This window comes from Onychomys torridus, chromosome 11 (genome assembly GCF_903995425.1).
Source record: "Onychomys torridus chromosome 11, mOncTor1.1, whole genome shotgun sequence".
Lineage (NCBI taxonomy): Eukaryota > Metazoa > Chordata > Mammalia > Rodentia > Cricetidae > Onychomys > Onychomys torridus.
In genome coordinates this window covers 88,543,868-88,559,303 of record NC_050453.1, presented here as the reverse complement: position 1 = coordinate 88,559,303, position 15,436 = coordinate 88,543,868, and the positions used below count along the sequence as shown (strand labels likewise).

Below are 15,436 nucleotides of genomic sequence, written 5' to 3'. Positions count from 1 at the left end.
AAAGGTTAAGAGATTCTTGTGTCCCAAATCAGAAGAGCCCTCTGGTGTGGGACAGAGAAAAACCAATATTTTTCTTTAAAGCAGGTTGATTATAAATGTGATCTCTTTCTAAAGAAGAAAAGGGGATATGATATAGATATAATAGGATGAAAGGGTAGATTAAGGAACTTACTTCTAAAGAGCAACAACTTGTTTAAAATGTTTTACATTGGTATAGATTTTAGTCTATTGATACAAACTTAAAGTTAATTTTGCTATACTATGTGTATATTTCTACTCATGTTTGAGGTATTATGTATGTATAGCTCATTTAAAATTGTAATGGATAATTAAAAATAGATTAATAATTAATCATCTGTGATAATCATACTCATAGCAATGTTAGTTAAGTCTTCTAGGTATACATAGAGATATTTCAGATAGATAGGTAATCTTCAAATACTTCAAAGACCTTCAGAATATGGCATTTAAAATATTTTTAAAATTTAGACTTTCTGGACAGTGAGACATGTCTGCTTCTGGCAGCACCGATTTACTTCAGAGAGGAGGATGGGCATTGAAGACACTTCCTATGGAGTTTATCTTCACCTTGGCAAAAATAGCCATTAGGACAAGAAACTGTTCTTGCCTGGACTGCTTGATCGACTGGACATGCAGGACCCATAAAAAGGTGATCACTAAACTTTGCTTGACAAAATGGTCCTTCAGGGTCCTGCTTCGCAGAGGAAACTGCCAGACATTCTACAGGACACTGAGAGAAGTGACCAGGTGACTCTAGCCCTGTGGGCTAAAGACAAATGTCCCAACTTTACAAAGGAACATTAGGTGACTGTCCAGGCTGCCAGCTGTCTCTGTCTACTCTTGCAAGACTCCTAAAAAATGCTTACATCCTTCTCCCGGTTCTCAGGTAATATTATATCCTTCTGAGGTCTTTGATATGGTTGAAGACTAGATAGTTATAATTTCCTCAGTTATGATAAAAGATAAGTTAGATATAAAACCTTAGACTCATAAATATAAGATAGATAGGATATCTTCTTTAATATTGTAACTAATTCTTGCTTGATGACTGTTTTGTTATATGTAATTGTACTATGTAAAAGTTAAAACCTTCCTTAAAAAAAAAGAAAAAGAAAAAGGGAAGTGCTGTGGATATCGCTCTGTGTAAATAAAGTTCTGAATGGCCAGTGGCCAGGCAGGAAGGATAGGTGGGACAAGAGAGAAGAGAATTCTGGGAGGTGGAAGGCTGGGTGGAGGGAGACACTGCAAGCCACCGCCATGAAAAGCAACATGTAAAGACACGGGTAAGCCACAAGCCATGTGGCAAAGTATAGACTAACAGAAATGGGTTAATTTAAGATAGAATAAGTAGATAACAAGAAGCCTGCCACAGCCATACAGTTTCTAAACAATGTAAGTCTCTGTGTGCTTTCTTGGTTGGGTCTGAGCGACTATGGGACTGGCGGGTAAGAGAGATTTGTCCTGACTGGGCCAGGCAGAAAAACTCCAACTACAATTCACCTTATATTGGAATTTTGTTTTTTTGTTTTTCAAGACAGGATTTCCCTGTGAAGCTTTGCGCCTTTTCCTGGAGCTCACTTGGTAGCCCAGGCTGCCCTTGAACTCACAGAGATCTGCCTAGCTCTGCCTCCAGAGTGCTGGGATTAAAGGCTTGTGCCACCACCGCCCGGCTTATATGGGAATTTTTAAAAATCTGGTTTTTAATTATTTTCTAGGAAAAACCCAACACATGCATGTCATACAAAATTGTACAATTGTGTTTTATTATAAATGAAAATTTCCCTTATGTTTACCTTAATTATTAATACCAAGTAAAATTTGCTAAGTTTTTTCAATGCTAGAATTCTAGGTAGAAAGAATTTTTGACGAAATAACACTGTAACACTCCTGTAGCACAGAGAATATTTGAAAACAAAATGGCAAACAAACCTTCTGTGTAAAGGACACACCAGGCTGCTGCACGGTCTCTTGTTCTATGTGTATCCAGACAAACATCAAGCAGGACAACACTAACGGAAAGAGAGCTTCATACCTAAGAGGTGGGAAGTGTGAGCACGGAGATGAAAACGTTAACAGAGAATGCTGAAAATCAAAACTAGCAATTTATTCTTAAATTGACTGTGATTGGGTTGGAGAGATAGCTCAGCAGTTAAGAGCAATTGTTGCTCTTAAAGAGAATCCAGGTTTGGTTCCCAGCACCCACATGGTGGCTTACAATAGTCTGTGGTGCCAGTTCCAAAGGATTTGTTATCCTCTTTTGGTCTCTGTAGGCACTGAGTACACACATAGTGCATATACATGAAGGCAAAACAGTCATATACATAAAATAAAAATGAAATAAACCTTAAAAAATAATTGCAGTAATACTCAAAATCTTTTAAGTTTTCCATGCAATGATAGGAAAGAAAGATAGATTTAAATTTCATCGTCAACAGTATCTTCTTTTGAACTTCATTAAATCTTCAGATACTTACATGTTTAAAATAGTGGAAATATTTAAAAAGCATTCCTAAAGAAGGTAGCAGCTACTCATAAAAGAAAGAAAATGCTAAGACAAAGGTAAAAAGATAATTTAGATGTACAATCACTAATATATGTATAAGAGCAAGACAAATATTGCAAACTTTCTACGTTTGATACAAGAATATAAACCCCTAATGAGAAAATAAAAGGGTCAATAAATCCATGAAAATATGTCTGACTATATCAATAACTGAGAGGGAAATCAAAACAAAAATGAGTTGCCATATTTACTTAACATGTTTGTCAACATAAAAACATAGTGTTGACAAGAGTACACTGAAATAGACTCTCATACTCTGTTTATAGAAACACCTTCTATAATGGAATACCATCTAATGCTATGTACCAAAATATAAAAAAAATTCGTAAACCACAATCTAAGAAAATCAGACATGTGCACTATGAGTTTAAAGATGTTTACAAAAGGCGGCAATAATGGTCTTTCACGTTCACAAGACAAAGATTATCAATGTACCTGTATCTCTGTAAGATGAAGGTCAGGACACACAAAACACAAAAGAAATACTCAAGGTAACAGTGTCAAGCCTTTTACAAACTGCTTCTGCTCTAGCTTGGCTGCACCTCCACAATCCCCAAATACTCTACTGCAGCACTTACCACTCTGCTTTGATCATACAAACACATTTATATACCTCCTACTTTATGAACAGAGTGGCTACTATGCAGGTCTAGCTCACAAGTGGCTCTGAAAGAATAAGTAACTTGATTGGAAGCTTCAAAACAAAAAGACATAATATAACCTTGCTTCACCTTTTACCACTGAACTCTAGGCCCTATGACACTATTTCCCAGATATGAAAATACAAAAGAAACGAAATGCTTTCAACTCTACCACAATGATAAAACAAAGATACTGAAGACTGGGCAGAAACATGTAGATTTGAGGAAAAATATACAATCACCCAGTGTGTAGCATACAGAATGTCCTAAGATATGAGCATAGACTATATACATGAGAAAATATTACTAGCAAAATGTACAGAAAACAGTACAAAGCACAGTCATTTATAGCCCATTAAAACTGTATTTGGCATTCTTATTTGAAAAGAAAAATAGCACTACTAAAGATATGACAAAATAACACCTCTTATAGTTTGTTGGTAATATAAAATAGCACTGTTTTTAAAACAAATAGAATTCTTTTTAAAAGCTCATGCTTAATGGGCTTTATACCTCATAGTGAAAACTATATAAAAAATATCCAAACTGTACAAACACTCGGAAAACAGAAACAGCCAGTTTCATAGCCACCAACCCAGTTCCACTACTCAAAGTCTATTCAGTTACTAACCATAAAATCAACTTCCAAATAGTATTTTTTAAAATTAGCTTAAAATGACAGAAACAAAAATTAAAAACAAATAAGAAAACAAGAATTGGAAAGTATAAATAGCACTACTGAGCTGGAAATGTGATTCAGTTGGTAGAGTGCTTGCTTGCCAAGTACACATGAAGTCCTGGCTTCATCTCCAGCACTACACAAGCAAGAAATGATTGCAGCACATGCTTGTAATCCCAGCACTCAGGAGGTAGAGGTAGAATGATCAAAAAAGTTCATCATCATCCTTGACCATAGTGAGTTTGAGGCCAGTCTGGGCTACCTGAGACTTTGTCTCAAAAACAAACAAAGAACATTTTATATATATAAAACATATATGTAATACACAGTATAATAATATATTCTAATACTAATATATATATATATATATATCCAGAAGAACAGCTAAGTAAATCAAAGTGCATTCATATCACAAAATATTAGATGTCTACTATAATGGTAAAGGAAGCCAATGATCTATATGAAAAAATATTTCTAAAATAAGTAGGAAAAAAGATAGAAAATACTCTATGTACTATGATTAATTAGATGTTAAAAGCTGGAAAGAAATACACCAGAGTCTGAACAGTACAAGTAATCATTTCCTTCTTTACCCCACTCTATCAGAAGGTGGTGATACTATTATCATTACAATGACTTAAAACACTGGGGAAAAATTGGAATGCCTGTATCTTGGCCATTCTTTAAAGTTTAGTCCACTTACACATGAGGTTGAACGCCACCAACCCTGTTCCACCACTCAAAGTTATTCAGTTCCTAACCAATAAAATCAACTTCCCAGTTTTTACTGTAACACTGCAAAACACAATTCTTATTTATAGCCATGAGCAGCTCCACTGCAGACCTGCACCACAGTAATGGTTCTTTTGGTTTGTCTGCTTAGTGTGTCTGCACAATGCTGGCAATGTAAAAGAAAAAGAACTTGATTAATTGGATCTAGGAAAAGGCAGATCATGACTTTGAAAAGATTGGTCTATTTTATTTTTTATGGATGAGTATTTTGCCTACATGAACATGTGTTTGCTGCACGCATGTTTGGTATGCAAAGAGGCCAGAGGAGGGCACTGAATCCCCTGGAAGTGCAGTTACAGAAGGTTTTTTATACCATATAGATTCTGGGAACTGAACTTGGCTCCTCTGAAAGAGCAACCGGCCCTCTGTGCCCATCTATGCAGCCCCACAGTACCATGACTTTTACAAACAGTCTCAGCTGTATGTGAAAGTCATTCTTTCTAATAATACACAGCCATAAATTGCTCAGTCCTTCAGAGCTCTGGCCCTTTCCAAAGTGCAGACAAGATCAGATAGAAACAGTCCTTCTAAGAGACTTTAATTCTTGAGACAATTTTCATATACAGCCTACAAATCGAAATTAATATGGAAAGACCAATAAAATGTCATTGTGTATCTGAAGAGAATATAATGAAACACTGAACCCTAAATTGCAATCTGCTGGTTTGACCTCTATGCAGACTGGAATGGGCTGAAAATGCATTTAGATTTGTATCATATTTTGCCAAGCAAAGGAATAATGTAAATAAAATTTTAGAAGGAAATATTTAACAACTTAAACTATTTTCAAGCTTTCATTTTAATAGCTTTCATTTGCATAAAATTAACTCAGGGCTGATTACTAATGAGTCTTTTTTATTCATTAAATCAAGGATGCATTGTTAGAATTTAAGATTACTATTATTCTATAATATAATAAAGCTGCATTTAAGAACCTCTTCTGTCTGAATATTCACTAAATTATACAGAGAAACGTCTATTTTGCCCAAAACTGTGATGAACTTCACTATTTGTAAAACTAGTAAGAAACCAAGAAACTGTAGTAACCTGAGTGACTAGAACAGTTTTAAGACCATTTTTTAAAAGCTAAATACAGACTCTGATGTTGAATAATGTCTCTTAATACATTCATTAATAAGGCCATACTCAGCAGTAATATTCTGGTTTTAGGCATGAACTTTCCTGGTTTTGATTTTCCTAAAATAAAATAGATGTCATTCTGATAATCTGTTTGACAGTCTCTCAAGACCATTAAATTGAGATTGAAAATACTATCATAAAACTTGTCTCGAAGGAAGTAAGTTACAGGATAAACTCATGCTATATTAAGAAATATTTATTTTTACTTATAACCAAACTTAACCTATCCTTTCTTCCTTATACTCCTTTGTTTCTAATCTTGATCTATTTCTAAGATTTATATTTTATTCTTTATTATTAATTGAATTTTTGCACTACCAAGAACTGAAGCCAGACCCCTGTGCATTATAGAGAGTATTCTACGTTCCCTGTGTGATCATTTGTCTTTTTTGTTAACTTAACAGACTCCATAATCAGCTAGATGGGCCTGCAGGCATGCCTGTGAAGGATTACCCTGATCATGTCAATTGAGGGCAGTACCATTCTCTGGAAGAGGACTCCGACCTGCACAAAATGTAGAAGTAACATGAGCACTAACATGCTGTCACGGCTCTCTACTGCTGATTACGGATGCCTGTGACCAGGTGCTTCAGCTCGACACCTTGAATCCCCTATCGTGATGGACCACACCCTGGAACTACAGTATAGAACCATCCCCTCTCTTAAGTCTTTGTCAGAGTATTTATCACAGCAACAGGAAAAGAATCCAAGATACCAAGGCTTTGGTTTTTAAAAGACAGATTCCTGCTATATAGCACTGGCTGGTATCAAATTCAGACTGTTGCCTCAGCCTCCTGAGTGCTTAGAATTACAGGCATGTTCCACCATTTTTAAAATCTATTACACACTCCTTTGAACATGAAAAAGGCCAAATCATTACTAAGTGACTGTTAAAAAATTAGCACTTATTTCTTTATTCTAAAATACTTATTTTCTCAAACAAACCTCTAAGTATGATTTGTTTTGTTTTTCAAGACAGGGTTTCTCTGAGTAGCGTTGCTGTCCTGAAACTCACTCTGTAGACTAGGCTGTCCTCGAATTCATAGAGATCTGGCTGCTTCTGCCTCCCTAGTGCTCAGATTAAAGGCGTGTGCCACCACAGCCTGGCCAAGTGTGACTTCTTGATAGAACAACGTCATCCCCAAATGATGAGATTTTATCCTTTAATTTCTTATATAGACCAAAAACTTTCAGATATTTTAATTTGTAGAGTGCTAATATAATAAAATTATTTATTCTAAAATATTAAAAATAATGTGGGGAAATATAAATTGTTTCAAATAAGAACAACTAGATTCTTACACACTTCAAGATTTATTTCAAAACTGTACATCTTGAAGCAATCTCAGCATAAGATTTCTTTATTAAGCAACTAAGAAAAGTCTTCATGATGTCCATGTTATATGTTCATAGCTGTGGTGCACAAATATGTCAGTCAGGGAGAATGTAAAAAACAGGGTTTGGGGGGGTGGGGACCTTTGGTGAGGGGATTTAGTGCCCACTTCACTTCATATCTGCAGTCTACAAGAACTTAAGGTCCATTGGCAAACACTATCTGAATGTCTCTGCAATACTTAGTTAGGACAGCCAAGATTCCTAAAGAGTGACTCAGGCCTTGGACCCTAGATGCCTTACAAATTCATTTAAATTGAGAATAACCTGTTGATAGCACCATGGTGAATTTTGGGCTGAGTCTAATTTGGATCAAGATCCCATGTTTTAGCCAAAATTTGAAATATTTGTGGTATTTACTCAATTTGTCTGTCCTGTTTATCATTTGTTCTAAAGTAAGCACCTTTCCTCCTCATAGGATGTAAGGAAGGATTAAATAAAATCAAATTCAAATGTTAAACCAGGCTTGGTGACATGTCTGGGATGTCAGTGCTCAGGAGCCTGAAGCAGGAGTTTGAGTCTAGCTGGGCTACACAATGAGTTCTTTAGGAGGGGTGGGGGAGGTGGGAGGCAAGAATGCTTCCCTTTAAAGTCCACACAGAAACTATAAAACTGCCTTCACTGAATTTTAAAGTAATGTTTCAGGGTTTGTGGCAAATCAACCCACCAAATTCTTTGTTTAAATCTATTTGGTGAGAAAATTTCAATTTTGTTATAATTGCACATGCCTTTAATCCAGGCACTCAATGAAGAGTCAGGCAAACCTCTGTGAGTTCCATGCAAAGCTGGTCTATACAGTGAGACCCTGTTCCAAAAACAAAAGAAAAAAAAATTGAATATTTAAAAGAGATTTCTTTTCATATGCATGTGTTCTCACGCCAGTTTGTGCTCATGCATGCAAGTTCCCTGAGAGGCTAGAAGAGGACCCTGGGGTGCTTAGAGCTGGAGCTATAGTTGTGAGCTTCCAATGTTGATGCTGGGAACCAGTCTTTTGTGCCACAGCACCAAGCAGTCTCAACTGCTGAGCCATCAATCCAGCCCTAGAGATTTTCAATTTCAAACAAAAGTGAATTAACTTCTTTGTAAATAAATTCCTTATACCAAAGGGATATTTGAATTGCAATACATGTAAAAGCAAGAATAAAAACAAAGTATTATATTTCAAGTAATAATGAACAAATTGAAATATTTGAAGACTCTCTTTTTCTTTGGTGGTGCTGAATACTGAACTCAGGGCCTAGCACATGCTGGACAAGCTTTCAACCCAAGTTACACTGCAACCTTACAGCATACTTTAAAATGCATTAAAAAAATAGCATATTTGTCAAGGCACAAGGCCACAGCAACCCTCATTTAGCAAAGTGCAAAGTATTCCTTGTTTCATGTGGCCTATTGTAGTGGGCTACAGTCGTTCGCCTCAGAAGCTGTACTGCAGCTCTATTCTGGACACTGGCTCTCATCTACCATTTCATGCTTTAGCACAGTTGTCCTCAACCTTCCTAATGATGCAAAGACCCTTTATACAGTTCCTCATGTTGTGGGGACCCCCAACCATAAAATTATTTTTGTTGTTACCTCATAACTATAATTTTGCTACTATTATGAGTCATATTGTAAATAAATATCTGATATGCAGAATATCTGATAAGCAGCCCCTGTGAAAGGGTAGTTCAACCCCCAAAGGGGTTGCCACAACTTGAGACCCACTGCTTTAGAGTAATCTATGAGGAATATTAGAAACAAAATCAGACTCTGCTTTGTGTCACTTTATTCAGGGTTTGCTGCAGTGGTTTTGTGCTGTAGCCCTGGAATCCTCACTTATAAACATCTAGTAGGTGATGGGGAGGTGGGGAGCAATGCGTGAGAATGAACTGCTCCCTCCATGGAATGGGAAGTCCCAGACAGGAAGTGTACTTCAGGATCTTAAGTAGATTTACCTGAAGTCTGCTGCCTGGTCTGCTCACCAAGGGTTCATTATATTCAGAATCATCAGAGGACTGTCCAAGCTTTATAAGCTGTCATAATTCCCTTGTATACCCACCTGCATTCACTAACAGGTAATTAAGATTTTTTTTTTAAATAAAAGAAGTTTTAACAGTGGCTCCAATCACACATACTATGAAAAAGCAAAAGTGGGCACTGTAACTTGAATCCCTAAATCTTTTATACACAGAAATCCCAACACTAACTAATACCAATAACGAGCAAAGAAGGATGAGATCATAACTGTGAAAGCAGTTATCCATGCTCTCAAACCAAGAGCATCATGAGAAGTTCTGTCTATAGAAAGGGGAAATGTTTTATGTGCCAGAGCTGAGGTTTTATGTTTTGACAAAGGTAAGGCAGACTGATAAGTCCAAACCTCTTCAGTTCAGGTGATAAAAGCTGTTATGGATGTAAGCCTTAAAGGAGTTAAATTGTGATTTAAAATTCTGCCATAACCTGTCAGGATTCCCTAACACTATAACTAAATAAAATTTCAGCAATTCCTACAAGGAAAAAGAGATGGCAGACAATGCAATGAAAATAATGAGAAAAATGAAATAATGATAGACAAAGTTGCCTACTCGTATAAACAGTATAAAACCTTTATAATTTATCCTGTAAGATTCAGAAAACAGTTTTATTTTCAAAGCTTAGCTACTAAAGAAGAAAAGTCAATTTTAAATTTGCAACTGTGAAATACTTTAAGAAAAGTGGATACATATAAATGTGTAATAATAATGATTACAGAAGAACTTGAGAAGGAGAGGAGCTGGAGGGGAGAGGAAGGCATGGAAACAATGAAATACAGCACTCATGAAATTCTCAAAAAGATTTTAAATAGAAAATGTTTATACCCTGTGCTTAGAAGCAAGTAGGTTGGCATCAAGGAAAGAAGTATGCTGGATAGTCGCTGAAGGAGAGTCGTGGAACTCAGGAGTGGAACAACCAACGAAGAGGCTGCAAGAGAACAGTCCCTGTCAGTTCTGCAGACCCTGGCAACCCACTGGCACCCACACAACTTAGGTTCTGTGTGACCTTTAATACTACTCGGATTTCTGTGAGAAAGCAAAACATTACATTCTTAACTAAAATTACACTTTGTTTAAATTATATTATGGGTTAAATAACTCAGGTTTTCTCTATTTTATTCAAACCAGATCACTATAATTATTTCCTTTGTGCTGAAATGTGGTTTTATTTGTATGTTAATAAAGTTGCCTGAGGATCAGAGCTAATAGCAAGCCATAGCAGAAGCCAGGTGGTGGTGGTGTACACCTTTAATCCTGATCCCATGACAGACAGATCTCTGTATGTTCAAGGACATAGCCAGCATGGAGACACACGCCTTTAATCTCAATACCAACCATAGAGACCTGGAGGTCTGTATAGACAGGCAGTGATGAGGTCATGTGGATGGGTTTAGAACCAATGAGAAAGCAGAACAGAAAGATACACAGGAAGTAGGTCTCTTTCTGGGGGGAAGAACGGCAGCAGCAGTGAGGGCTAAGGCAATTTTAGTCTCAGCTCTTAGCTACTGCTCTGACCTCTTGGGCTTTTAACTCTGCATTTAGCTCTGTGTTTTTTATTTAATAAGACCATTACATTTACATATAATTATATTAACTCCCCAATAAATAATTTATTATTTTCTAATGAAATAAAATGTTTTAATTAAGGTTCAGCAACTTGTCTCTTAGACATTTATGTCCAAGTTCAAAGACAATGTAGAAATTGATAATGTCTAATGTCAGATTAGTGGCATCTAGAGTTGTAGTATGCTACTTGGTATATCAGGACCAGGAATGAACGACTTCACCTAAGTCAGAGTTGTAGAAGCCATCCTAGAAAGTCAGCTACTCAAGGTGGGCAAGGTATTGAGGGGCGGCGAAGCAAACAAACCCCTTGGCTGCTTCAGAGAGGGACCGTACCTGACCGCCTAACATCCCAGGAGCCCCAGAAGAGTAAACTTGGGTGAAGTTTTGCTGAATCACTCACTAATTACTTTTGGGGTACTCAAGTTGATTAATCCATCTAAGGAGAAGTTTACATACCTGCTAAATAGGAATAACATTCAAGAAAATTTGTCTTGAATTTTAAGAACAATTTTACCTATAAATTGCTTAGTATTAGCTGCTATCTTAATAAGTAATGTAAAGTAAGCTCCCTCCCCTCTCCTCCCCTCCCCTCTCCTCCCCTCCCCTCCCCTCCCCTCCCCTCTCTTCTCCTTTCCAGACAGGGTCTCACTACATATACCTGGCTGACCTGGAACTCTCTATATAGAGCAGGCTAGCCATTAACTTAAGAGATACACCGGCCTCTCCCTCCCCAGTGGTGGCATCAAAGGCATGCACCACCACTCCAGGCCAAGGGTACTGTTTTCGTTTTTGTTTTGTTTTGATTTGTTTGAGACAGTGTGCAGAACTGTCTGGTCTGGAACTCTTGGAGATCCTCCTGCCTCTAAAAGGAACTTGAAAAATTGTGAGCAGAGAGTACAAATAACTCCATTCCTATAATATCCTTAAGACTTTATTCCTTCCCTATCTGTGTATTCACTTTTGAAGCAGTTGTGAACCACTATGTGGGTGCCGAGAGCTCATCCTGGATCCTCTGCAAAAGCAGTAAGCACATTTAACCATACAGCCTTTCATCACCCTGTATCTAACACGCTTAAATGAGGGTACCATACAGAGGAACATGACTGGAAACACTAAGTAGCTTCATAAAATATGCACTATGCTGGGAAATACCTAGTCACTGTTGGTTTTAACAATGGAAACATAAATTTAGTTATTTCTGATCTATGTAAGACCTGAAAATATAAAGACAGATATGAAAATTAAATATATGTTGTATATATACAGAATGGAATATTAAAAAAAAAACTTCTGGAATCACTCAGTAGATATTATAAGATGTTCATAAGTACACAGTCCAATTATCAAGTCATAAACACTCTATTAAGTAATTCTTGTTTACTCATATGTATTCATAAGAGTTCTACTTTTCTTTGTAAAATTCCAGAAAGAAATAGAAATAATAGCTGGCCACAGTTTTCCTTCATCAAAACCATTTCTTTCAGTAAAATGCAGACACAAAGGTATCATTTTTGAAGATATTTGACTGGAGGTAAATTTTTCCAATTTGGTTTGAGTGGCCACTTACCTAATGTTGCCCAGCTCACAATCTGATTCATAAAAGGCAGGCCTTCTTTCTTCAACAGACTGTGGTGTGTGCTGTACACAACATACATAGAGAGCGCTGTACTCACCATCTGAAAACACAGACCACACAGGTTAGCAAAAGGAAGGCAGGGAAAGGTGATACACTGGAAAGAAAATGCTGAGAAAACTGGAACTGGGCCACTCTGCCTTCTTGTGTTCCAGAACTACAAGTTAGTACTGCCATGCTAAGCCACAGACTTGCCTGAGGATGACATGAGGCACATACATTATCTTGCCATGACAACAATGGACTAAACCTCTGAAACTGTAAGTCAGCCCCAAATAAATATTTTCCTTTTATAACAGTTTCTGTGGTCATTGTGTCTCTTCATAGCAATAGAAACCCTAACTAAGACAGACATATTCTAAATTCAGAGATGACAAAATGAGAAAAAAAAAATGACTTGGCATCAATAAAATATGTCAAACACAGGAATTAATTACTAAGATAATATAAAATCTTTATAATGAGGTTATACAATACTCAGTGGTTTTTTTTGGTTTTTTTGAGACAGAGTTTCTCTGTGTAGCTTTGTGCCTTTTCTGGATCTCACTCTGTAGACCAGGCTGGCCTCGAACTCACAAAGATCCGCCTGCCTCTGCCTCCCAAGTGCTGGGATTAAAGGCATGCGCCACCACCGCTGTCCCTCAGTGGTATTTCTAACAAAGTATATAAGAATTTAAATATGATATTATTCCTTCTCTGGAGTAAGAGTCAGGAACACACACTACTGTCAAAGCTCTCATTACTGTAGGCAGATTCTGCCAAAATTACCTCGGCTTTAGAGGAAAGCCAGTCAGGGTGCCATTTACAATGAAACATATGTTCTTAGGCTCTACAGGATGCTTACAAAGGATTTTGTCTCATCTTATGAGTTCACTACTGCTCTCCAAGAACGAACGTAACTTACCATATCTTTTAAGCATGGTATATTTTTATTTCACACTGCTTTGGAAACAATTATGATGGCTGTGTTATGAGAGAACTTTTTTAGAAGACTCACATGCATTTGGTAGAGCTCCAGATATGGTTATTTATCCATTACAGGAAGTGGTGAAAAGGGAACGCATGTTGGTAGCAATGCAAACTAGTGTAGACACTTTGGATATCACTCTGGAGGTGTCTCAAAAACTAGAAATAGAACTGACATATGACCTGGCTGTATCACCCAAAGGACCTCATATCCTACTACAAAGACACTTGAATACTCATGTTCACCAGTACTCTGGTCATAATAGCTAGGAAAGAGCATTAACCTGGATGATTAATAACAGATGAATGGGTAAGAAAAATGTAACACGATGAACTATTACCAGCTGAACAGGCCATAGCTCTTGCACACATGCATTCACAGGGCTCTGGTTACCTGCACAAGAGCAGCCTACACTTTGACACAGATGGAGGAGGTACTCTCTAGGCATTGCCACCAAATGAGGAGCTAGTGGCAGCTGACAGCGATGGGAGAGAGACTCATTCTTTTTGGAGGGTGTTCCCACTGGTTGGTTTCCCATGCTCCAGTGGGTGGCCTCACACCCATACATAGATGGACTTGCTGGTATATATATACATAATGGGATATTACTCAAGGGTAAAGTAAAATGAAATTATGAAGTTTATAAGTAAATGGATTAAATTGAAAATAATCATTCTGAGTGAGATACCTGAAACCCAGAAAGACAAATACCGCATGTATTCTCCTTTATGTGGAGGATAGATTTGATTCTTTGGATATATATGTTTAAAATAGAGTACCAATAGATGACAGGAAACCAGTAAGGGGCCACTGGAAGCTCCATCCCCACTGCCTAGCTTTTACAGTGCTAGAAGGTGTTATTGCATGTCACTGAGGGAGAAAAATAATCAAGTCTGACCCAGCTACAATAATGATGGGAATGTCAGGACAGGCTTACAGGTGCAATAGCTGCACAGATATCATGGGTTAGCCAGTTACTTTCTGCCTGGACTTCACCTCGACAAGCTAGAGCTCATTCCTGATATGCTAACTGGACCAAAACCCTGTGGCTGGCTAGGTCATGGGCCCTAGATTAGAACCTAGCAATATTATTCTGATAAATGGATATAGAAGCTAAATGTCCCCTAAATTCTTACTTTTCTACCCACAGAGCATCTTACAACTCTCATCAGATACTACTTTTTACAGTAGGTGGGGACTAGTACAGAGACCTGCCATTGGTCAGCATACAGAGAAAAGGATCACTGTAAGAGCCGGAGGTGGTGACTGTCACACAGGACAGCACCACGGCACACATGAACTCACATCAGCTATGACTGCATGCATAGACCTGCAGAAGATTAAGCCAGCCAAAATCCAGCACACATGGAGTGGGGAGCACATAAAGCCCCAGCCCCATCAGAGAAATTAATGGCAAGAGATGGCTTCTGGAAGATGAATAGTCTGTTTTCTTCAGGGATGCAGCAGAACGTAGATTCAGTAAGAAGCAAACACATGAAGCTGGGAAGGAATAGTGTTAGGGAATAAGGTGGAAAACGGAAGGGAAGGAAAGGGGATCGGCTACGACCAAAGCACATTATATGCATATGTAAAATCCCAAAAAAAAATAAAAATAAAAACAAAATAATGCATAGAGTTGAAGGGGAAACATATTCATGGGACCTGCAAGTAGCTGACAGAGGAAATTAGAGGTTAATATATCTTATTGTTTATATATATGAAATTCTTAAGAATAAAGAAAAATTATAATAAAAACAAATAAATTAAAAATTTAAATCTTAAAATAAGAAATAAAACCAATTGTTGATAGTAAGAAAAAAGTTAAAGAGGACTATTGAAAAAGTGTTTTCTATTCTTATCTATACAAAGACATCATTTTATAAACTATGGCACCATGTAATCTCTAGCTTTCACAGCTCCATTAACTATTTGCTCTACTGACATATTAAAAACAAGCTGGCATTAAATTACTGAAAACCACACATCCTGAAAACACCAACTAATATCAAAACACCGAGGCCAATGTT

At 37.2% G+C, this 15,436-nt stretch overlaps 1 protein-coding gene across 3 annotated transcripts in view; it reads right to left on the bottom strand.

The window, feature by feature from the left end:
- Pign (phosphatidylinositol glycan anchor biosynthesis class N) overlaps window positions 1-15,436 on the bottom strand; it is a 146,552-nt gene that overhangs the window by 49,166 nt on the left and 81,950 nt on the right. For all 3 annotated transcript variants that reach the window (XM_036202961.1, XM_036202960.1, XM_036202962.1), the window contains 3 exons: window positions 12,377-12,485; window positions 10,069-10,171; window positions 1,951-2,053 (listed from right to left, as the gene is read on the bottom strand). In XM_036202961.1, the coding sequence (XP_036058854.1) occupies window positions 1,951-2,053; window positions 10,069-10,171; window positions 12,377-12,485 (315 nt within the window). The remainder of the gene's footprint in view (window positions 1-1,950; window positions 2,054-10,068; window positions 10,172-12,376; window positions 12,486-15,436) is intronic.